Here is a 24,623-nt window from a genome sequence, read left to right as displayed (position 1 = left end):
GGAGATTGCCATCTGGGCTGCCATGCAAGGGCACAACCCCATGCACTTCAGTATTTGTCTCCACGCCTGTCGAAATGAGGTAAGCACAGAGGGTCACTTTGCAGGGTGAGGTGGGTATGTTCCAAGGATGGAACGATGTTTATTCAGATCCAGTGGTCTCAATGTACCATGCCACTGGTACAGAGGGTCTATGCTTGCTACTGCTGCCATAGGAGAGAAAAAAGCAGTCATGGGACTGTGTGGCAGACCTCCCCAACCTCCTCACATTCCATTCACAAAGAGCCCAAATACTCAGGCATTATAAAGATACAGCAAATTTCTTCCATGGATAGTATAAGAGTCCTACGTCATATTTACATTACGTTTATCTTGATTTTCAATTTGCATTATTAGTTGTCTTGAACTGTCTTTATATTTCTATAGTTTGTTTGCATTATTATATATTTTAAACACAGAGAGTGATATCTGGCACTATCAAACTCCCATTGATTTTGACAGGGCCAGGATTTCACCAGGGATGCTGCAGGGGAATGGATTACTCAAATGACTAGCAATATATGTCTGCTCTGTATCTCTGGTGAAAAGTTAGCCCAGTTTGTTAGTGATTACAATTTATCTGATAAAAAGAAAAGGAGTACTTGTGGCACCTTAGAGACTAACAGATTTATTTGAGCATAAACTTTTGTGAGCTACAGCTCACTTCATCAGATGCATGATGGTAGCTTGGTGCTCTATATGAAAAGAATTGGCAGTCTCAGTCTAGTAATTAGTGGGCAGGTGTCCATATCACAAAACCACTCCAAATGTCCCTTTTTAAAGAGAGGTCAAGGAGTGAATAGGAATGTGGAGTGAACTACCACAATTCACTCCACATTTGTGGTTGTTTATCCAGGTAAAGGATGAGATGCTTTGCTGGGGTGGGGATGTGGGAAGGGGAAGATTACACTCCTGCTGCCCATGTTAAAGCTGTTCTGTGGACAGAGAGTGTTCCAGTCACCAAAGCTGTCAATCCAATACATTTCCCAATCCATATAGTCATTTTAAATGTGTAATATTTAAAGAGAATTTTTAAATGATTACTGATGATATCTTATGAAAATGCCATTAAAAGACATTCCAGATATTTCTTGTTGGGATACTGTCAATCTTGTGCAGTCCCCAAATCACTAGTTCGCAAATGTGAAGATAACATTTTCCCAAATATTATTTCCTTACTGATTAATGCAGAGGGGAAGTTTTTCTTCTTTAAAGAGCTTAAATGGGAGGTTTTGTGCTCCATGCATATATCTGTACATTGTCATGTTTGTTTTTAGAGTTCAAAAGTCATAATTTAGGATTTTATTTTGCTTAAAAACCTTCTCTGCAGAACAACAAAGTGTTGAAAAAAGGACTTTGGAAAAATACTCATTTTCATATCCAGAAGGAAAAATCAACCAAGTTTACCCATGCGGTGGCTCTAATGAAGTGAACAGAATAACATCAGGGCTCGATAACTTCTTAGGGCTTCACTGTGTATCATTTAGATACAGTTAACATAGTAAGAAGTGGTATAAAGATACAACGGCCCAGAAGTATTTAGGTGTCTATCTGCCTCTTTAGGCACTGAATTGCATTGACTAGGTGCCACTGACATTTTCAAAAATGCTGCTCAACTGCTGCCTGATCCTGTACACACTTAAGTTCCCTAGATGCCTACGTTTCTGATGGTCAGCATTCACAAAACTGCCTGTAACCTGATGCTACCCTGCAACTAATGAGCAGCTCAGAGCCCTGGCTCAAGCCAAAGTCCTGGAAGCCCTGAACTACAATTCTCAAATGAGATTGGGGGACTGCCTATCTCACAAGTGGGGGGCTGACCCTATAGGCATGCTCTGAGCATGCTTAACATCTGTTAACTGCCAGCCTCACAGCAGGATGGCCAGATGCAGGCCACTGATGAGAAACTGCACCAAAGTCAATCAGGGAACTGGGAAATATAGGATGCGTGAGAGAGGTATCAAGAGTGAGCAGCAGACAGAGAGAGAAATGCTTTTGACTGCTAGGTGATGAGCTACCTAAGCAGCTGACCTGGAGTACGGGCCTAACTCCAGGAGAGGGTTTGTGTCTGAGGATCCTGAGCAGAAGGAAGCACATTAGGACAGCTACTTAGGCCTAGGCTCCTCTTCTCTTTCCACCTCCTCTTCTCTTCAGCATTTAACTCCTAACTTAAGTGGTTTCATGATTACTTTGCTGGCTTCAGAGGATCTTTTTCTTAAGCATTTAACTCGTTGCCTGGGCACCTAATTCAGGACTGAGGATTCAACTATTTGGCTGTCCACCCAGAGTTTTGGCATTGTAATGCTGAACTGAGCAACACCTAAGTACCTTTGAGGATCTGGGCCAACACCTCAGACTGAATATGAAGAGCCATTCTTCAACTACACCCAGTGGCGTTGGAACAATATTTATAGTGGGGGTGCTGAAAACCATTGAACCAAACTGTAAACCCTGTATATCATGGAAACCACTTCAAGATGGGGTGCTCCTGCACCCCCAGCACCCGTAGTTCCAGAACTCCAACTACACTGTTTAGGGAGATCAGCCACTTCTCTTGGCCAGCGTGTGTATATGTCTGAGTGTGTCTTTGTGCAATGGGATCCTCACTATCTGTTCGGAGAGCAGAGTAGGAAACACATAGTACATGCTTTTTCTTATGCACAGGGCTGTGCCTGGTAGAACTACTCAAAGTAGGGAAGGGGATGAAGAACCTCCCCCCTCCCCAGCCAACACATATTGTAGCCAGACAGAGTTTGTCCCTTGAAATCTGATAGCATTTGGACTTATATGTACAATTACTCAGATTGTGTAAAATCAAAAGAGAACATGAGCATTAGGTCTGCAGGCTGTGAATAAAGTAATGAGGCTGACATACAAAGGATTAGTAATTGCTATGCTGAACGCTTTCTCACAAACAACCTTGCTTTTATCTAAATAAATAAATCCTAAAGATCATTACATTCTGTTCACTACATTGAGGATTTTCTACACACTTAGGATTTTCTACACTAGCATATCCAAGAGTTATCTTGCCCATAATAAATCATGTAGCCACATACAGTGCCCTTTCCTTTTGTCTTGCATAAGCGCGTTTAAGATTTAATTGTCCAAATTCACTGAAATCAATTCAAGGACAATGATTCCAAGGCAACTGGAGATTTGACACTGATGGACATTGCACTGATCACACATTGTTTACAGCCTATTGAGAATTACATTGATACTGATGATATTACCCCCCCCCCCCCATTCCCCATTAAAAAGGGACATATCACTTGTCTAAATACAAGAGGGTCACTTTGCAGTGCTTTTTCCTACTAGAAATTAATTTTGAAATCTGCACCAACACCTAAATGGACGATCAACTTGTTTTTGAAGTTCGTTGTCCAAATTCTGTATTGACATACACTCAGTCAACTTGACTAGCTTCAGTGGAGGATTTAACAGCAGCTGTTTTAAGAAATTTAATTTCCTCATTTTAATATGCTTTTGATGTCTAGGCCCTAGAGATACACTGACTTCATCGGGGATCGTATGTGCACGTCTGTGTGGACTAATGGACCATTCACATTTCCATTTTCATTCCCAATCATAAAAAAGAAAAAAAAAACATATAGTGACCATAGTTCTGAGAATAAATCCCTCAATATTTTGCTACATTGAGGGCCATTCCAACAATTTACCACACAGTGCAGTCTTGAGGTACCATACTCCCCCACTCCATACTTAGAATACTTAGTGCGATAAGAGACTGGTATCTGATGGCAGATGCCGCCTTTGTAACGCAACTCCTATATGATATTAAGATTTTAGCCATTTCTCTAATGCTTATTTTTAAGATTTCAGTAGGGCTTGGTTTTTGCTGGTCCTTTGTCCGGAAGGAAATTTCACTTGCTATGAATTAGACCTGATTCAATAAAGTGTTTAAGCACTGTTCAGGGCCATACTTAAGCAGGTGCTTACCTTTAAGGATTGACTTCAATGTGATATAGGTGCATGCTTACAATTAAGCGAGTGTTTAATAGGATGTTTTCCTGAATTGAGTCCTGGCTGTTTGTTGCTACCAGTGTTCAATGCATGTATGGTACTTCTGTGTGTACTTGATTTTCTGTGCTAAATGCTGAGGAATTTTTTAAACTACCAAGTACAGCCTGGTGGCAAAATATATGTCAGATTTGATTAATCTTCTAGTTGTCATTATTTACTGTGGAAATGATGCCTTCCAGATACTACTGTTGAATGCAGAGAACAGTCAGCTATTCTCTACAATGGATCAAAGAAAAGTGAAAGCCAATGTTCTCACAAGAAGTACCAACCAGTAGCAATTTTTTCTTCTCTGTTGTACTATAACCATAATATCGTCAGATAACATGGTAGATAATACACATAGCATCATTGTCTTAGAGACAGAGAGAATCACAGAATATTTCAGACTTGAAGACACCTGAATAGGTGACTCATGCATTCCGGTGGGACTGATTTCATTATTCCTGAACCATTCCTAATACATGGGTGTTATATCTAGCATTGAACATCTCCAGTGAGGGCAATTCTAAATTGTCTATTGGCAACCTATTCCATTGCGTACGTGTCCTAATCCCTAACTTACATTTTTCCTGCTTCATCTTAAACCACTCATTCCTGCGCTGTACTCATTGACTAATGACCATAATTGATCTCTATCCTCTTTGTAACAGCTGTTTATATATATATATATATATATATATATATATATATATATATATATATAAATAGCTTTCATCTCCCTCTCAATCTCCGTATCTCTAGATTTATTAATCTTCGCTCTCTTAGCCTTTCGTCTGTCTTATTTTCAAAATAATTCAACATTTTCACTGCATATTTCTGACAGCTATGAATATTTGTCTTTTTTTAATTGAGAAGCCTGAAACTGAACACAGCACTCTAATACAATATTACACCAGCACTGCATTTCTGTCTTGTGCCCAGTTTAACATTTACTAAAACCTTTGGTGCTTTTCTGAGGTAGTATAATCTGGCTGGTATTCTTTTATCTAAGCATTTTATTTGTCCTTGTTAAATGAAGCTACAGGTTTTACTGAATACCATACTTTCAAATTTCCGCTAGTCCTTCCAATTTACCAAGATTACACTGTGTTTTATTATATTCTAGAAAGCATATGTAATGCTCTCCAAGATTCAAAAATATGATTATCACACATCTCCACAGTATCTTCCAAGTCAATAAGGAGTCTAGAATAGATCACTTCAAGATACTACAAATATCTTCTCCTTAGCTTCATATTAGCCCATTATAACAACAATTACTGTTTTTTGTTATTTGTGAGCTAGTTTTTTAAAACTCATCCTTCCTTTTTGCACTCAAAGTTATGTGCAGCACATTTAGATGTCATGTGAGTATGAAAATTTGCTGTCATTTAGATGTAATATGAAAGCATAGCCAGGCAGTTGAACTGACTGTTCTTAAGGGTTCAAAGGTCCACCTGAAATATTGCAGAACTAGGAAGGAAGGCTGAGGTGAAGCACTGTTCATTATCAGTCCCTCTTAATCGACTTCACATCCATCATTATACATTACATTATTTCAGTTTACCTATGAAAATGTCATGTAAAACAATAGGAAACTCTGTATCAAGAAGATACGCTTGACCACATTTCTGAATTTTTGAAACCAGCAGATTGGATTGCACACCACAGATCTGGACAGTACATATTGCAGTCTTAAATACTACAATAGAATATGTAAAACTGGCAACTGTATGTACAGGTTTTACTCTTGCAACTCATGCATGCACACATTTTGCAGGTAGAATTTATTAATATGATTTGAAGATTTGCTTCACTATGTTGGCTATATTTTCTGTAACCAATATTGTTTTCCTATCAAAGAAATAAATTAAATTAGTTTAGTCTAATTCGGTTTTCATGAATCCACATTGCTCACCACTCATCATGTTATTTTACTCTTGGTACTTACAAACTGAGTCTGACTGCTTTATTAATTTTTTTTCAGCAATTTACCAGGAACTGAAGTTAACCTTAATGGTCTACTTACTTGGGTCTCCCTTTTCCCTTTCTTACAACAAGGTACTAAATGTGTCATTTTCAATCCTCTGAGACCTCACTAGACTGCAGTGACTTCTGAAAACAAATTAACTATATTCACAGTAGCTTCATGCCAGCAGCAATCCCCATTGCTAGCATGAATTTCTTGGCATGATCAGTGGCTGTCATGTGAGAACAGAGTTGAAGCACAGTCTATGAAGAAGTGGGGTTGCCAGGTAACAACGTGGTACCGGACATTAAAGTGTTCATGTGTAAATGTAAAGATATTAGTGCAGTTACTCCTGAGGACCGCTTTTCCTTGTTTCCCCCCACCTCTCCCCCACCAATTATTTATAACATTCTTTGAACTGTTGTCCTCTTTCCTTCCCACAGGGGAAAAAAACAGTTGGGAAATGGGATGTGCCTTTACAAATGAAAGTGGGGGAAGGAGAAGCAGAGAAGCCTTTTGGAGGGATGTTTTCAAGGTTTTGCTGTGTATAGAATTGCGAGAAGAGAAGCAAAGGAACAGGAGCTAACTAGTGTGGATGTGTGAAGAAGATTATCCCACCATGGAATGAGCTGTGAGCAAGAACCACTTGGGGTCCCTCCTCCATTATGGAGTGCATATGCTGAAGCTGTGGTGAGGAGAATCTACGTTGCATAGAGCTGGGGTAAGAGCAAGTTCTGTTCTGCACTCCAGTGTCAATCACCAGTGAAAAGGACAGAGGCAAGTGGGCCTTCATAATAAATGTGAGGATAGCATTGACTTCTATATAACATTGCATGCCTACCATGAGTAACATTTTCAAAGCCACCTAAGTGATTTGGGAGCCTACGTCCCATTGTCAAAGACACTTTTGAAAATGAGACTTTGACTGCTAAGTCACTGAGATGCTTTGAAAATGTTACCATATGATGACAGACCCAGCGTTCTCAAAAATAACTAACAATGGATTCAGCAGATTTTTTGTTAGTTTCTTTAATATTTTAGTGTTGGCGATTCAGAAGATGACCCTCTATTTTCTGAGGGTATGGCTACACTGCAATTAAAAACCCAAAGCTAAGGAGCTGTTTTACTGGGGTGTAAACATTTGAGCTCGAGCTCTGAGACCATCTGACCTTGCAGGGTACTAGACTCCAGGCTCCAGCCTGAGCCCTAATACCTACATCACAGTTAAACAGCCCCTTAGTCTGAGTCAGCTGTCATGGGCCAGTCACAGGTTTTTAATTGTAGTGTTGACACACCTTGACACTACTCAACCACTGTTTTAAAATGGTGTGTGTGTTTGGTAGGGTGAGGGGAGGAGGGTATCTGCTGTCTTTCAATGAGATGTAAAAACAAGATTCTAACAACTTGATATCAAAGAGCATGGCACCTGTCATAAAAATATGGGGTAAATTCAAGAAACCTGGTCAAATTCCAGTTGCTTGCCTCACACCAAATCCCTCTTTAAACCAAACAGAAAATGTATTCTTTACTTTTTGCCCTAAACTGTTGTGAGTTGCTGATATTTGTGGTATTTCATCCCAGAAGTGGCTGCATTTCCGTGGTGGAGAAAGTGTTCCCTATACTTACTACTGAAATCCTCACTATTTTATAATATAGAGGGATACAATGAAGTTCTGTCTAGTGTTTTAGCTATATAAAAAGACTCAGCTAAATATTGCCTAAATAAGGCAGCTAATATTCTTGGTTTAGAATGGAAAACTGAATGAGTCTCTCATTTTTCTTCATGTTAAAAAAATGGCTCAATTCAATTAAAATAACACCACTCCAGGGTAAATTTTATTAGGCCATATTAAAATGAACATATTCAGTTATTTCTGCATTTTCTAAACTTTTCCTTCTTGATTTTGCCATGTGACTTATCCATTTCCTCTCTAACTATTATTGCATTAGATACCCTGTAACCATTATTTCCTTTGAGTGATGACTGCAAGAGAAATACAGTCACATGAAGAATACAAAATAGTGGAGAATAGGAGTTTTAAAAACATTACATACGTCACTCAATGAGCAGTGAACGATCATGAGTAGTTTATGAAGGGTCATAGAATACTTACTGTAACCAGTGAATACATATTACCTCTCACTCTTACCTTATTCATTCCTATAACAAGATTTTTAAGTACTTTATTTTATTTAGAAATATAGCTAAAATTACTTTTAATGTCACACAACAAATTTAGGCTGATAAGTTTTACTCATATAACAACTTTTGTCTCTCATCATTTTAAAAATGACAGTGGTAAAGCCAAGCGTTCCTACTACTGCTTAGAAGAACAGGCCAAATGCACAATTGGGTTCTGGGCATTAAAAGCTATCTATCCATCTCAGCCTCCAATTTTTGTGTGTGCAATTTTGCACGCTTAAATCATTTGCACATAGAAGCCTGGATCCTGTAATCTGAGTCATATAGCTGTCCAGGCAGAATTCCATGCACTTTACTGGGACTCCATACCAATGTAAGGGGATCACCTTTATGGGTCAGATTACAGGATGAGGAGCAACATTTTTAGCCATCTTTGTGCACAGAATTATAGAATTTGCACATGCATAACTCACTCATGCATGCATGCAGAGTTTTACACATACATATTCTTTTGCTTGCACACACAAATGGTAGTACTCAAACTTGTGCATTTCAGTGCAGACGTGTCTGAAGCCACCTTTGAAAAATTCAACCTTTACAGTCAATTTTTAGACGTAAGAACCCAATTGCACATGAATTTTTGGTGCATGTTTGTATATATTTAATTGCAAATATGTACCACAATTTTACATGAAAATTCTGCATTTGCATGAGAAAAATCACAAGATAGGGGCCCAACTAAGCCTTGTGGTACCAATATCTGCTTTATTTGTACAACTGTGTGAGAAATTATAAGTGCATAAATGCACATGCATAAATGAGTACAAGGCCACTATCTCTCCTTTTAAAAATCAAGCATTTTTTTCATTTTTTTCAAATGTTACTAATTTTTTTTAAATAATGCCACAATATTGGTGAATATATGGTTTGTTTGGTTTACATGGTTTGTATTATATATGGAATATATGGTTTGTATTATATTTTAAAGCTATGGTAAAACTATGCAAATGATTTTTCAGAAAGAAGGCATAACCACACAAAAGGGAAAGAAAAGAAAATTCTGCTTCCACAGTACTGAGCACATAAGAGCCTCACTAATTACATGATTGATTTTTAATTTTACAAAAAATACAATGGAATTCTTAATGAAATTTGTTTTTCCTATATTTGCTTTTACCTTTTGTTGAAAAGTGTTCTGTGGTATATATGCTATCATGAAGTAATATTTCTCTATGATACTAGAGACACCCACATTCCAATAAATAAATACATTAATTAATTAAATAAAAATCCTTATCAACACACTTTTATTCCTTGGGAAAAATCACCACAGGGCAGTGACTGACTCAGTGTAATGTTAAAAAGATATGGAACACTTTTTACTGCTGCGTCATTTATTCTAAACCAACTCAAGTTGATGGATAATGACTACATTTGGAAGGATCCAATTTTTAACAGTAAATGTCGGTAAACATTGATATGTCCAAACCAATAAAAAAATATATCCACTGATGATAATCAGAATTGCAGAAAACTAAAGTAATAAAAATGCTGCTTGAGAACTTATTAGCGTTTGATTTAAGGATATTTACTTTGTATATTTTAACACATGATGTTGACAATTTATGTTTTAACAGTTATAAAGCTTTAACTTTTTGAATTTCAACATCTACTGTCACTAAATAATTATTGTCTGAGCCCCCGCTGTCTGATCTCCCCCAGTTTTCCACAACTGTGAAAATTTAAATTGATAAAAATAAAAAATGTTTAAAAATAAACATTGACATTATCCATCAAAATTATAAAAAACATAAAAACTGAATTCTGCTAACCCTAACAATGGCTGTGGGAGGGAAAAAAACATACCTTATGATTGTTCTTTGATATCTTGTTTAGATTAGTTGATAGTCCAGTTCCTAGGCAATTAGTTCTTCAAAGATATATGCATATACTTAACTTCATGCATAAGAGCAATTCTGTTGACTTCAATGGGAAGTTAAGCTACATGCATGCAAAGTTAAGAATGTACCTAAGTCTTTGCAAGACTGAAGCCCTAGAGTTCATATCAAACAAAACCATAACAATTGTGGTCAAAGATTATAAATGTAGGGAGACTCGAGGTCCAGGTTAAGGCACATTGGTGAATAGTGTAGCTAAGCTTGGTTAGTTCCTGCCTTATATTGCCGCTGTCCACGTTGTGCCTGTTCTGCTTCTGATAAAGAAAAAATAATTCTCTATTGATATCAATTCACAACTCTCAGAAGCTCTCAAAAGTATTTTTATCTATCTATCTATCTATCTATCTATCTATCTAAAATATGCATTTTTAAAATTAAGGGTCAGATTCTCAGCTGCTGGAAATCAGTATGGCTCCATTGAACTCAATTAAACTACACCAGTTTATACCATCTCAGGATCTGGTCCTAGGTGATTTGGAACAGGTTGATGGTCTAATCCCTTTGGGCCAGAAGCTACAATGAGGATTCGGGCCCCATTGTGCTGGGTGCTGTACAGATATGTAGTGGGACACTGTCCTGGCCCAAAGAGATTAGACCACAAAAACAACAAACATCTATTAGCAGAAGAACAACAAAGGTTTAAAATTAGAGCTGGGGAAAAAATACAATTCCCCCCCCCACACCAATATTCATTCAAATTTTTTAATGAATTTGCTTTGGCCCATGTTCAGGATTTGATTTCTGTGACCCTTCAAATGATCAAGTTTTAATAGGAAAGATGTTTGCAGAAAGTCAGTTTCCAAGTCCATGCCTGACTACTTGAAGAAAATGAATTTTTAAATTTGCATGCCCAAGTATTCAATTTAGTAGAGCTTGTGCATTCATCCAATCAGAAATGTGTAAAGCACCCTGTGATTTATTGCCTGAGTCACAACTAAGCAGAACAGCGTGAATTTCAAATATTTATGATAAATCCACAGCGTGAAAATTTTGAAAAGATATTAATCAAATAACCTAGTATAACAAAAGAATTTGAGGATATCATGATCTGCTCATGGATATTCCATTAGCATAAAAATGAGCTAAATTCACAGGAACATAGAATTGCTATATTGAATAAGTTCAGTGGTTCAGCTAGTCTGATGTCCTGCCTCTGACACAGGCCCGGGCCAGATGCTTTTGAGGAAGGTGAAGTAAAACCTATAATGGAATAACCTGCTCATAGCAGAAGTTTCTTCTGAACAGCCTTGAAATATGAGGATTTATATCCCTTTCTATATCACCATATTTTCGAATGTAATTGCTGATGTTCTCATTTATCCATACAAATGTCTGATACTATTTTTAAATTCTACCAAGTTCATGGTTTCAATTACATCTCATAACAATGAATTCCACAGGTTAACTGTGAATTGTATCAAAAATAATACAAAAGTTCCCTTTTTATGAATTTTAAATTGATTGTTTTGCAGTTGCTTTGTTGCCCCCTCATTCTCTTGTTGCCTTGTTCCCTAAACTATTCAGTATTAATCTTCCCAGTACTATTTCACACAGAAGTATTTTCATGCCTCTAATCATTATGCTATGAGTTTTTGTGTGTTTGGTTTTTGTTTGTTTGTTTTTCAGTTGGAGTGACCAGAAATGAATACAGCAATAAGGTGAGAGGGTATGATGAATTTACATAATGGCATTATAATATTTTCAATATATTTTCTATTCCATTGTACAACATAGCATTTTCTTTACTGTTGTAACTACCAATGCACATGAACCAGATGCTTTTCATTACATTGTCCTCAGTGATATTAAAGTATTCTTTTCTCAGTGGTAACAGTTAATTTATAATCTATAAAGGTACAAGAATAGTTCAAATGACTCCTTTCAGTATGTATGTTCCCATTCACCTAGTTTTGCTAAGTCCCTCTGAAGTTCCTCATAGTCTACTATAGCACTGGTTCTCAACCTTTGCAGACTACTTTACCCCTTTCAGGAGTCTGATTTGTCTTGCGTACCCCAAGTTTCACCTCACTTAAAAGTTACTTGCTTACAAAATCAGACATAAAAATACAAAAAAGTGTCAGAGCACAGAATTACTGACAAATTACTTACTTTCTCATTTTTATCATATAATTATAAAATAAACCAAATGCAATACAAATATTCTACTTACATTTCAGCTTATAGTATGTAGAGCAGTATAAACAAGTCATTGTCTGTATGGAATTTTAGTTTGTACTGACTTCGCTAGTGGTTTTGATGTAGCCTGTTGTAAAACTAGGCAAATATGTAGATGAATTGAGGTATCCCCTGGAAGACCTCAACATATCCCCAGGGGTACATGTACTCCTGATTGAGAAACACTGTACTATAGTATTGACTAACCAAAATAATTTGCTGTCTTCCGCAAATTTTACCCCCTCACTTTTCATCCCTTTTAAATATATTAAGCAGTATGGGCCCTTGTGGAACCCCATTGTTAACCTTCTGCTGGTGCTGAAAACAATCCATTTATTCCTAATAATTTTCTGTCTCTTATACAGTTTCAAATGTGTGATAATACTTTTCTCTAACCCCGTGACTATGCTTAATCACTTTAATAGCCTCTTATAATTTGTCTGAACTTTCAAAAAGCTTTTGACAAAGTTCATCATATCAACCAATTCTTTTTTATTCACCATTGCTAAAATATCCTCAAAGAATTCTAATAGATTGAAGAGACAGGGTTTGCTTTTACAGAAGCCATGCTGGTTTGTTCCTAATATATTATATTCATAATTTTATATTGTTTTAAAACTCGTTCTTTCATTACTACTTCAGCCATATACCTGGAACTAAACTGAGAAGGCATACTGGCCTGTAATTTTCAGGAGCATGCTTAGTGTCTTTTAAAAAAAAACAACAACAGTTTTTATTAAGGCAAACTTACAATAAAACATTAGCATACTACATTGTATATTACTTATTCAGGATGAGGTTAGTATTCAAAGAACTTGGCTAAAGATTCTGGCTTGCTGGCTGGGGACCCCTCCTCCAATGAAAAGTACTACATTTTCCACCTATGAGACACCCCCCACAGTAGCTGATTTTTGTTACAAATTCTGCCATTTCATTCTAAACTTCCTTCAGAACTCTTGATGAATACCATCCGGTGCTAGTGACTTGTTTGTCTTTAATGTATCCATTTATTCAAGCCCCTCATCTTTTCACACCTCAGTTTCATTTTCCTCGCCTTTACTTGAAAAAAATTGGTCTGGGGTAGGTAGCTTCCCTAACATTCTCTTTGTAAAGACCAATGAAAATATACTGTTTAGCTTCTCTGTGATATCTTTACCCTCAATATTTGCAGATCAACAGACCTACCTGTTCTCTCACAGGCTTCCTACCTCTGACATACTAAAAAAAAAAAAAAAAAAAAAAAAAAAGTGTATTAGTTTTCATGTCTTTGGCTATTTGTTCTAAAAAGACCTTCTTCTCTCTCCTAATTTCAGTCTTACAATTTATCTGTTTTAATTTAGGATTCTTTCTACTGGGTTTACTTAAGCTAAGTATTTTTTTAATTGTTACCTATTCATCTCAAGTAACCCTCTTCTATTTGCAATTTAACCATATGTTTTCATTTTTCTTACCTTCATGCTTTCTTTTCATTTAGGGTTTTGCATATGTGCTATGATTCTGGTATAGTGTGCTTAAATAGCAACCACGCTGAGTCTTGAGGATTTTATTTTCCTCACTTGAGGATCCTTTTAGACTAGCTTCTTAAAAAAAAAAAAATCACGCTTTCTAAAATTTATTATCACCATTCCATTTTTTGGTGCAATTCCTCCCATAAATATAAACTTAATTATATTGTGATCACTATTAATTAGTGCCTCAACTATAATTATTTCCTGAACTGGAGAATGCATCTCCTGTGCATTCCTTAAAACTAAATTGAGAATAGCCTCTCCTCTTTTCTTGTTCAATGAATAAATTATTCATTGTGAATTATCTGCTCAGCTCTACAGAGTAATAGGTTCACTTTCTTTTCTTTGTTCTTTTATTATTTGCTATACATTTTAAATTCTAAAATTGTACCAATGCAAACATTAAATATGGAAAAATAGAAGACAGAAATATTAATTTAGATTCTGTTGAAGGTTTGTATTGGAAGTCCAGTGAAATTCAAAGTCCAGATTTAATTTTGCTGAATCCAATTCACAACATATCGCTCACTCTTTCCAATGTTACCTCAACTATTTTATATTCTCATGCCATAGTTTGTGAGGAAAGTAAAGTATAAATTATGGGACAATTTGCTTACAGATTGACAAACTGAATAGTTTATATTAACTGCACACAAATTTAAAAATTGAACTAACGGGAAAAGGTTGATTAAAATAATCAACCTCCAAACTGTAGAACAAGTAAATAGAAGTATTAGTTTGGCATTGTTATGGATAATCCTCACTATAACAAATGTATCTAAACTGAACAAAAACAGAGACATTCACATAATGAGGTTGGAAGTGCTAGAAAATCCAAACATTTTAGCTGAAATTATGAAGATGAAATTAATAATGCATGGCTAGAATGTGCCCTATTACGAAAAGACACTTTTGGAAGCCTGGATGGTTATGGGGATTGGTAATGAAAAACATAAGAGTTCACTACAAGGTCAACAGTTCACATCTGACCCATCTGACCATAGGAGACATTGCTAGCTGATGGCTGGTTTTTTTTTTTTGGCCTATGTGAAATGAGATGCTTGCCTCAGGCCAGTTCCTTATAAGTGAGTGTGCACATCACAAAATCAATAATTTTCGAACCTTTTTCATAGTGTCAACAGAAAATCCAAGGACTGAATGGGTAAGAAGACTGAACTACCCTCACACTTTGAAAGGTACCCTCATGCTACCAGGACAGAGCTGAGGGAGATCAAAGAAACAAGCACCATTGCTGTCCATGCTGAACCTTTCTGGAGACAGACTTCAGTTTCCAGAGCACTTTTGACAACTACTGAATTCATCTGAAATTTAAAAATTAAATAAAAAGCCAACTCCAGAGAAACATTCCTCACCTCACCTACTGTCCTAGGGGACTGCTGTTGCTCTAAGAAGGATCACTGGTATAACACTGCTCTCCTTAGCTCCAGTCACACAGACTAAATGAGCATCATAAATGCTTCAAGTCAAGGGAGATCTTGTAATGGCTTAATAAAGTACAATGGGCTAGTACATATAGTGGTAAAACATCTTAGACCAAAGTACAATTTTAGTGTACACCTTTTAGCTCAGAATCCAAAATGCATAATTAATTATCTTTCCTATGTCCACACACTGTCTTCTGTGTCACCCAACCACAATGATGACTATAAAAGAGGTAAGAATTCAGAACAAGATAGAAAGCATTGAGCAGAATATGCAAGTTTATATCTTGTAGGATGACAAAGAAAGTAAAAGATAGTGAGAATAGTGTGTAAAAACAAAAGAAAGAAAAGACTCATCTGCTGTCTTCCAAACCCTGCCTCATGTTAGCAATGTAGGTATGATACCAGCACTACTTGATGAAGTGATAATGTTCAGTATCAATAAGAAAGTGAGGCACCTGGAGCAGTTAAAATGTAAAGAAAAAATTAGCTTGCCATCACCTTATACTGTTTTTGCTGCTAACAACAGTGACCTACTATCATGACACAAAGTCTTTTCTTTTTTAAGTGCATTCAACAATGTCCTTTTCAGTGGTATCTGAATCCAAGAGCAGTATTTTTTTTTCTCATTGCCTCCAATACTCTGACTGTACTATTCATAGTAAGGATAGCAGAGAGCCAAGTTTTATTCCCGCAAAGGGAACATTTTGACGCAGCCTTTTGAATAGTACTTACTCAAATATGGTGGTTTGTAAGGCGCTCGTGTATTAGTCAGCAGTCCATCCAACTCCTTCCTCTCCAGAGTACTGTGAAGGGCCTTCTCCTTGCCGAAGGTGGAAAAGGACCTCTCTGTCCCAGGCTGAGCTTCTGGTGTTTCAAACACTTCAGTGTCTGGAACAGAGTCCATACCGGGCACATGCAGATTGCTGCGATAATCTGCAGCCTGGCGTCCATCGGATGGGACAAAGGAGGGCATCCAGCACCGATCCGAGTGGCCCAACGCTTTACATTCCTCTGTGCAATTGGAGAAGAGATCCATGCCTGCAAGCAGGAAAGAGAAAGAAACTGTAGATATAAGCTTCAGCATCATGACAAGCTGCTGACAGATGAGAAAGAACATGGTGGGTGAAAAGAGAGATAGGAAGAGAAATCTTACTAGTATGCTTTCCACTGCCTTCATTCCACCAATAAAAGATCTGATCATTTTGGTCTTCACCAGTCAATGCCACCATTTACAAAGAGAGGAACTGCCAGAATGTCAGAGTGTGCAAAACAATCATGAGAAGAAGTGTGATGATGATTCACTTCTCAGAATCTCTTGTGAACCTTACTTCCTAGAACCCATTCAGGTACAAGACTAACTCAATTTACAGGTGATGGCAGCAGATCATCGCTTGTTAATACTTAATAAGGTACAAATGGGAAAAAATTGATGAACATGGATCTTACAAAAAGAATGAAATTTCAGTAATAAGAAATCTGAGAATTCACTTTTGAAAACTAAATACTTACGACTCCTGTAAAGCAACTGTTTGTGTGTATATGAATGTATACAGACAGAGACTATGAATTACTAAAAGCAGTTCTGACAAAATAGGTGAATGTACGTATCAATTGAATGTGCGAGAAAAATGATTTACTAAGACCATCCTTTTAATTAATTCTTCAGAGTTAGTTATCATTGCCACCACAGTGGTTCTTACCACCACCAAGCCACTCTAGTGACTGGAGAGAGTCCCATAGTAAATTACTGTAATTAGTGGCACAAAGGTAGCTGTAGTCCGATGTGACATGGCTGCAGATACTATTGACAAATGTGTTAATGCTCACTATATCAGCAAACACTTGTCTCCACCAACTGAAAACTATTCGCTTACAAATCCTTTAAAGGTATTAAGATTTCAATGACAAGCAATACTTCCACTGACTACCTTCAGACTGGTATTTCAACTGAATATTTCCTGACTTTGATTCCTTAGATCGTTGGCTTAAATTTCTTGAGGGAGTAGTGTCTTAAGTCTTTGGAGTAAAATGGAATAAATTCTGTTCTCTCAGATTGATATTCAACAGCATACAGAAAGAGCACAATCATAGAGAGGTATTTTTTCCCTTTATTTGTAGAGTAAACTGAATGTTTTAGAATATGTATGTGTCAAAAATGAACAAGATCAGTTATAAATATTGTATTTACAACCAGTGCATTAGAATTACAAAAAAGTGTCATAACTCACTGAAAGAGAACTAGGAAAAAATCTGAACACCTACAACAAGATTCATGTATTGTAGCTTATTCACCAGTCTACACCATAAAGAACTTGATTAGCTTGAACTTCTGGGTGAGGATTAGTATTTAAAATTCTGCCACAATTCTGCATTGCAATTTGATTTATATTAGTAATAGTTATGTGTTATCTCTCACTATGGAAAACAATGTTCCAGCAAATAAGAATCCCCTTTGAGTTATCAACAAGTGCTTGAGAACTGAGGGCAATCATTTAGATAAATGATAAAAAGAAGAAGCAAGCTTTTATCACAGATTAATCTCACCTTATAATGACTTTTTTATTTTAATTTAAGCTATCTTTGTTACTAAGTCCAGCTTCGATTATACCCTTCCATTGATAATTGATAAGCAGAAGTCTGGAAATAAATTACTGATCAGTGAGCTGTTGATGAATGCAAATGTGAACTGCAATTGGAATTAAGGAAACAGACAGGGAACAGCATGCAAGACATACAAATTGTTTATGAGATAGCTGGCTAGTTTAGTTCTTGATATCATAATGGTAGCATCTATTACAAAAAGGGATGATAAATAAAACAGAGAAAGAAAGGTTCACCCATGTACATTCTACAAAGAGGTGGCCGCACACCATCAATACTAACACTAGTATTAGAATAATTCCAATATTTTTTCTATGCAGAGTAAGGCATTCTTTATATTTTAAGGATTTTTGCAAATGAGTAGGTAGATGCAACACTTAATTCAAACTGATATACTCAGTTTTCAGATTTCCTAATGTAAGTCAAATGTGAATAATATCCATATATTTTGTAGGAAAATTATTACAAATTTCATTTCACTAATATTACCTCAGTGACCAAATTAATTCAATGTCTTCTGAAACTGAATGGTGATGGGAAAGGGAAAGAAAAGCTTGAGGATAAGCACTGAACTGTTGTTTGTTTGTTTTGCCAGTGGGAAGAGACAGCTTTAGATATTTATTCAAGGGCAGACCTTTTATTTCCCCACTTCTCCCTGGGTTTATTTTTCTCCTGGAAAATTACCTGATATATTACCATTTTGGTTTTATATCAGCTCCTAAACCGGAAAATTCTGTCTATCCACCTATTACTTCTTAGTTTCCTTTGATTTCTGCTTGTCAACTGCAGTGCATTGAACAAACAGGTTTATGTAACAGCTTATTATAGGACCTGAAAATGATGTTGTAGCCACTACAAATCAACATTTTAATAAATGAAGAAATGAAAACAGGGGGCTCTGAAATATATGTTGCATGTACCAAATCTGATTTATCTTGAAGGAAAGAGAAGGTACCAGAAGATGATTTAAGAATAAAGATCTAGCTACTAATATCCACGGCTGGAATAGACAGCCAGAATTCAAGAGCGTATATAGGTGGGTGGCTGGGGAGGAAGTGTCCAGGGATGACTGCTCCCATCTCTCAGTGGCTACATTCCCACAGACTTTAATGGGTGCAGAATCAGGACCTTAGATATTAATATATTTAGAGCACAGTAAATTCAAATTAGCATTCTAGTTTTGAAATCTCATGGGTACCTATACTCAATTTTATTAACTATGATATAATAGCTAAATATTCGTCCTTTTTAATTATGGTATAATGGGATGACATTCTCGCAAATTGTTTCTAACAGAAAGTATTCAATGCACAAACCAATAGAGAAAGGAAAATGATTGTCTATTTTTCCGTGTTGCAGGAAGGAGGCTATATCACAGAAAGCAAAATAAAGCATCCGGCACAGGACTCCTTCATAAACCAAACACAGTATTTGTGATTTATAACAAAAAAAAATGTTTAGGCAGTATAACACTTCCATTGCATCTCCTTCATATATCCTGCCAGATGTACAGTCTTTCTGGACTAAACTATCCATCATAATTGTAAATCCACAGTGAAGAAATATTTCATACTATAATTGAATTGAAAAATATAAAGTACCAGATAAACTGAGATTTTAAAGGTGAGAATAAATTCAATATCTGCATGAAAAGAATATAAATATCTGGCACAGAGTTCTCAAATAGCAATATATGATAAACACTGCAATTTAATATATGCATGAAAAAAGACCAGGAGATCATTCCTTACCCTGTAATCCAGTTATTGGATAGGTCACTGGACAGTGAACAATTTCACATGCCACATGGCCTGACATATTTAGGATGGCCAAGGGAGATAGGGGTTGAGGGTAGAGTTTTAATGCTAACTCTCATTCCTGAATTTGTTGGTTTGGACCAGATTCTCTAAAGTATCCCTTTTATCTCAATTTTAAAAAGACAAAACCAAAAATGTCTATGAATATGTATGTTAGTTGGCATGAAAGACTCTCTTTAGATCAAAGAGATATTTAGGCAATTTTTGAGATTCATTTTTTAAATAACTTATATTTTAAATGTAATTAAAGAAAAATGATCCACATGCCAAACCTTCAGAGTAATTAATAAATATATTCAAACATATTATTAATGTTAATTATGTAATAAAAATAGCAAATACTAATAAAGTGTTAACAAAGCAACTGTTCTTTTTTCAGAGGGTGTTATTTTCTACAGCATCATTTTTTATTGATAATGAAAGCATACTGGCAATTTCTTCTGTTATGAAGCTAGCCTTCACAAGGCAACTGATGTACTGCCCTGCATAAAACTGTCTCCATCCTCACAACAGCATGAATAAAGACCTAAACATCCCCAAGATAGATTCAGTTCTTCCAAATAATAACTTCAAAGTCTAATCTGGATCACTGAGGAGCAAACATCATTAAGAATGCAAGAATCCTGCTTCCCCCCACCCCCCAAAATCGGCTAGAGTCAAAGCACTTTTCTAGACCACTTTATGTTCACCCTCATGGTTTTTTTGCCCAAATGATCTTCAGAACAGTATTTAACTGTTATATTGGAAAGGAATAGTGATTTTTTTCTGTCCTTTCACCACTGGAATTTCTTCTCTTTATTTCTCAATCTGTTTTCCCCATACCAGTTACAATATGGTGCTGTTCCTGCATCCCACAGGATAGACACATTGGCTCGTGCTAAAGCTGCTGCACAAATCACTTGATATGAGAGTGTGGAATGGCACAACTGGCACCTTAAACTCCTAGAAACTCACCAGATGTCTTTGTAATGCCCAGTCTCTTACAGATATAGGCCTGGTCTACACTACAGAGTTAGGTCAACGGAAGGCAGCTTATGTCGACCTAACTCCGTTAGCGACTACATTAAAATGGAATTTCCACGAATGTAATTTGCCCACTACACTGACTTAAGCACTTCATCTCCATGAGAGGCGTCACGCTTAAGGTGGTGTAGTTAGGTCAACACAGTATCAGTGTAAATACTGTGTTGCTTATATTGACTATAGCTGCCTTTCAGAAACCATCATACAATGCCCCACGCTGGCAGTTAAATCAGTGCAAACATTCCTGGTGAGGATGCACACCGCTGACACAAGAAGCATAGTGTGGACACGTAAAACTGAACCAATTACTGTGGTGGCTGTATGTCGACATAATTTAAGTCGACTTAATTTTGTAGTGTACACTTGCCCATAGTGAGAGGAAGACTAATTTTAGATCTTAGCCTTGCAGTCTCTGATATTGCATGTTTGAACAGTTTACAGAATAGGTAGATATACTTGCTAATGGAACAACGTGGGTGTATCATTATATCTACAACGTTTGTATACATCTCTACCTGCAAATACACCTGCCTAATTATGTTACAAAACTAATTCCATAAAATGTGTAATGTAAAACTAATGATATACAGAACTCAGCAGATCCCAAGTGAAAATCTAGTGTTTAAAAGTCAGATGGTTACTTGGTGACCAGCTATATGAAATGAACTGGCAGCATCAGTCCAAGTCCTTGTGGACAGGTGTCTACATAATAAAACTTAAACACATATATATGCAGAGCAGTAAATGGCATCTATGTTGGCAATCCCAAAAGAGAGGCCAAGAATGTAATTAGGTGTGGAGAACAAATTAATTTCATTCTTAGAAGAGATTTCTTTAGAATATGATTGATGCACATTTAGGGGTTGATGTGGGGAAGCTAGAACGGTCACTGCTCTAGCTGTATCTGTTCTACAGACAAATAAGGACTTTTCTTTCCAAGACGCTAAGTCAGAGAGAAAGGATGGTCCAACAGTGAGCGCACTAGCCTGGGTCTCAGGAGAGCCTGTTCCTTGCTCTGCCACAAACTACCTGTATGATCTTGAAAAAGTCACTTATAATAGGATTTTCAAAAGCATCTAGGCACCTAACTCCCACTGATTTCAATGGGAGTGCCTCAATTCTCCAACTTGAAGTGGGACTAATAGTAGTTCAATACCTCACAGGGGTCTTGGAAAGATAAATACATAGAAGATTGTGAGGTATTCAGATGCTACAGTACTGGGGGCCATATAAGTTCTAAGACAGACAGACAGAATCAAGCACCTTTCACATGCATTAAATTCAATCAATATTAAGAAAATATGAATTTAAAAAAATGAGCCAAATTCTTGGTTCAGTCACTGACGCTGCAGTTTACACCAACAGAGGATCTGGCCTATAATATTTCAAAGGATTGTAATAACTTAGTTCAATATACCTCCTAAGCAGTTAAGCATGGTGGCTCTATCACACAGTGAAAGACTCCAATTATGCATAAGTATCTGTGCCATGGTTCCCAATTATTAAACCACTACCTCTTCCACAGTCACTTTGACCAGGCACTGGACTACCACAGGACAAATGGTAACAGCAGGAGCAGTCACACAGTATGTAAAGTGAAGTGCAAAATGCCTTTCCAAGCAAAGCCACCTGCAGTGTGAAAATGACTAGGAGTGTATTTAATTTTGCTGTAGGAACCATTTATCAAGTATTTCTGGACATGAATATGATGCTATTCTGTGGCAGGTACTATCTTGAGAAGAAGAGAGACAGATGATAAAATGATGATGAGGAAGAAAAAAAACAAAATATAAAGAAAGGCGAAAGAGAAGAAAGCAAAAGGAAACAAATATAGAGCTAGAGGAAGAAATAAAAGACAAATGCAAAGGAAGGATAATAGATAATAGCATATAAGCAGAAAGGCGGAAGAGAAGCAGCATAAGGGGATAAGAGAGCACAGTTGGGCCGCACATATACAATTTTTCACTGAGATGATGTCGTTCACCATTATGTTTTTGTTTTTCCTAGCCTTGCTGTGGAGCAATGTGTTTTCTCTGCTAATTTGGAAAGAATTGAAAATCGAAGAGCTACATTTAAAATTAATTGAGAAGCAATGTCCTCAGACATTGAAATTCAAACAAGATTTACTCTCATCCTTTCATATAATTCATTAAGAAGTACTGAAAGTGTATGAATAAAAGTTTTATACTGAACTCCTTCTCTGTATCATCATCACTGGTGCCAATGTCTGTGTAATGACAGCAAGATTCAGCCCGGGATTTATATAAGACTTTACTATATGCATCAAGTAGACCCAAAACACCCTGTAGAAATTTCCAGTATACCTTGTAAATACATATTTATTACCCGCTTTGTAAAAATCCTTATGTAAAATAATTACGCTAAATGCACTGTAGTAGTTTATCAAAATTGGATGTTGAATTTTGTATGTTTGTGTTTTCAGTTTGTGATATTAATTCTGATTAGACAGAAAGCTTATTATCAAATTTCATTTGTTCATATCAAATCTCTGTTTTAATTGCATGAGCCCACAAATCATATTAAACCATTATTTTAAAACAAATTAAATCTCTTTAAAAGAGCAAAGTAGATTTTTTTTTCCTCATTGTAAAACAAAAACAACAAAAAGAATTGGCTCAGTCTGAAAACTGGTGCCAAGTTTGAGAATGGCTTCAATGTTCATGTCTGAATTATACTACTTTAAAAAGGAGGAGGGGGTGGGGGAAGCAGAAACATAACTATAGTAACAGAACTGGATGATTTCAAAATAAAATAGCTTTTGGCTGATGTGCAACTATGTGATTATATTGCCACCATCAGTCTTTCAAATCCAGCCCCTTATGCAGCTGTTTATTCTTTTCTCTCCTGTTTGGTTATTATGGTTCATTATGCTGAGGGACTAAACTGATTGAAATGTTCATTGAGACGAGTGCTGCAGTAAAACACTGTAAAAAAAAAATAATGAAATGCAGCTAAGTTAAAAAAACAGAGGGAGGGGCAGAAGGAGTGGGAGCTTTTTATAACTCTCTAGCACTGATTGCTGCGCATCAGAAACTGTGTGAAAGAATGGGTGGGGGAAGGCTAAATGCACTGCTTTTTAAGACAACAATAAATCATACACCATATATAGGACAAAAATGAAAGGGGGCTCTGTGTTCAGATGTAAACTTCTGGCAAGACCTGGTTTGTTGTCAGGTTCCCAGACACAAAATAGACACTCTGTTCAACTAGCGGGAAGCCCGGCAAGGAGCGGGGAGCTCCGGAGACTCTTGGCTCTTCTCAAGTCTCATTAGGTCTGCATATTAATGACTTGCAGCAATATAAAGGGGCCCTTGAGTGTCCTGTTTTCCCCTGGTGCCTGGGTTTCCCATGGCAAAGGAGACAGTGGCAAGAGCATGAGAAGACACAGCATGTTAGCAGAGCAAGGGACTGTAGCAGCCACAGCTCCTGGACAAGATAGGGAAACAACCATCATTTCTCTTTGATGCTTCTGGGAATGCTGGTCTGAGATCAGTGAGAAGGGGATAAGACGAGGGAAGTGAGGGAGTGAGAAATCACCTTGCATAAAACACTTGCAGCAAATGCCTGGGCCTTTTACAGGTTGCAGAAGGAGAAATAAGTTATAACTAATCTGAGGTTCCCACACCACTGGTCAATATGCTCAACAGAATTATTAGCTGAAGTGTACTTTGTGTGTGTATGTGTGTTTTATAGCCAAATACACAGAGCCTATCTTTCAAAAAGAATTTACACTAATATGAGAGCATAGAGAGGGCAACATACATGCAAAAATAATTCCACTGTTTAAACACATCTATCTGCTCTAAATCATGATATAACAGTATTTTTAAACATTTTCTTCTTTCATTAGGACTGAAGGGATGACCACTGTATACCTTTTACTCATTAACAAGAACATCAT

At 36.7% G+C, this 24,623-nt stretch overlaps 1 protein-coding gene and 1 long non-coding RNA gene across 5 annotated transcripts in view; one reads left to right on the top strand and one right to left on the bottom strand.

The window, feature by feature from the left end:
- Positions 1-24,623, bottom strand: part of PCDH10 (protocadherin 10) — a 68,267-nt gene that overhangs the window by 34,941 nt on the left and 8,703 nt on the right. For 2 of the 4 annotated variants that reach the window (XM_043545642.1, XM_037897210.2), the window contains exon 4: positions 15,993-16,298. The exons of 1 other annotated variant lie outside the window; for it this stretch is intronic. In XM_043545642.1, the coding sequence (XP_043401577.1) occupies positions 15,993-16,298 (306 nt within the window). Of the gene's footprint in view, positions 1-13,492; positions 13,526-15,992; positions 16,299-24,623 lie in introns of all 4 variants that reach the window. One more of the 4 variants, XM_037897211.2, reaches the window with a different exon arrangement.
- LOC119566098 lies at positions 6,555-22,753 on the top strand. Its single transcript, XR_005225128.1, has 3 exons — positions 6,555-6,752; positions 11,759-11,790; positions 22,709-22,753. It is a non-coding gene; the product is annotated as an uncharacterized LOC119566098 (long non-coding RNA).

This window comes from Chelonia mydas, chromosome 4 (assembly GCF_015237465.2).
Source record: "Chelonia mydas isolate rCheMyd1 chromosome 4, rCheMyd1.pri.v2, whole genome shotgun sequence".
NCBI classification, from domain to species: domain Eukaryota; kingdom Metazoa; phylum Chordata; order Testudines; family Cheloniidae; genus Chelonia; species Chelonia mydas.
The sequence above is the reverse complement of the archived record's forward strand: the minus strand, read 5'-3'. Positions and strand labels throughout refer to the sequence as shown.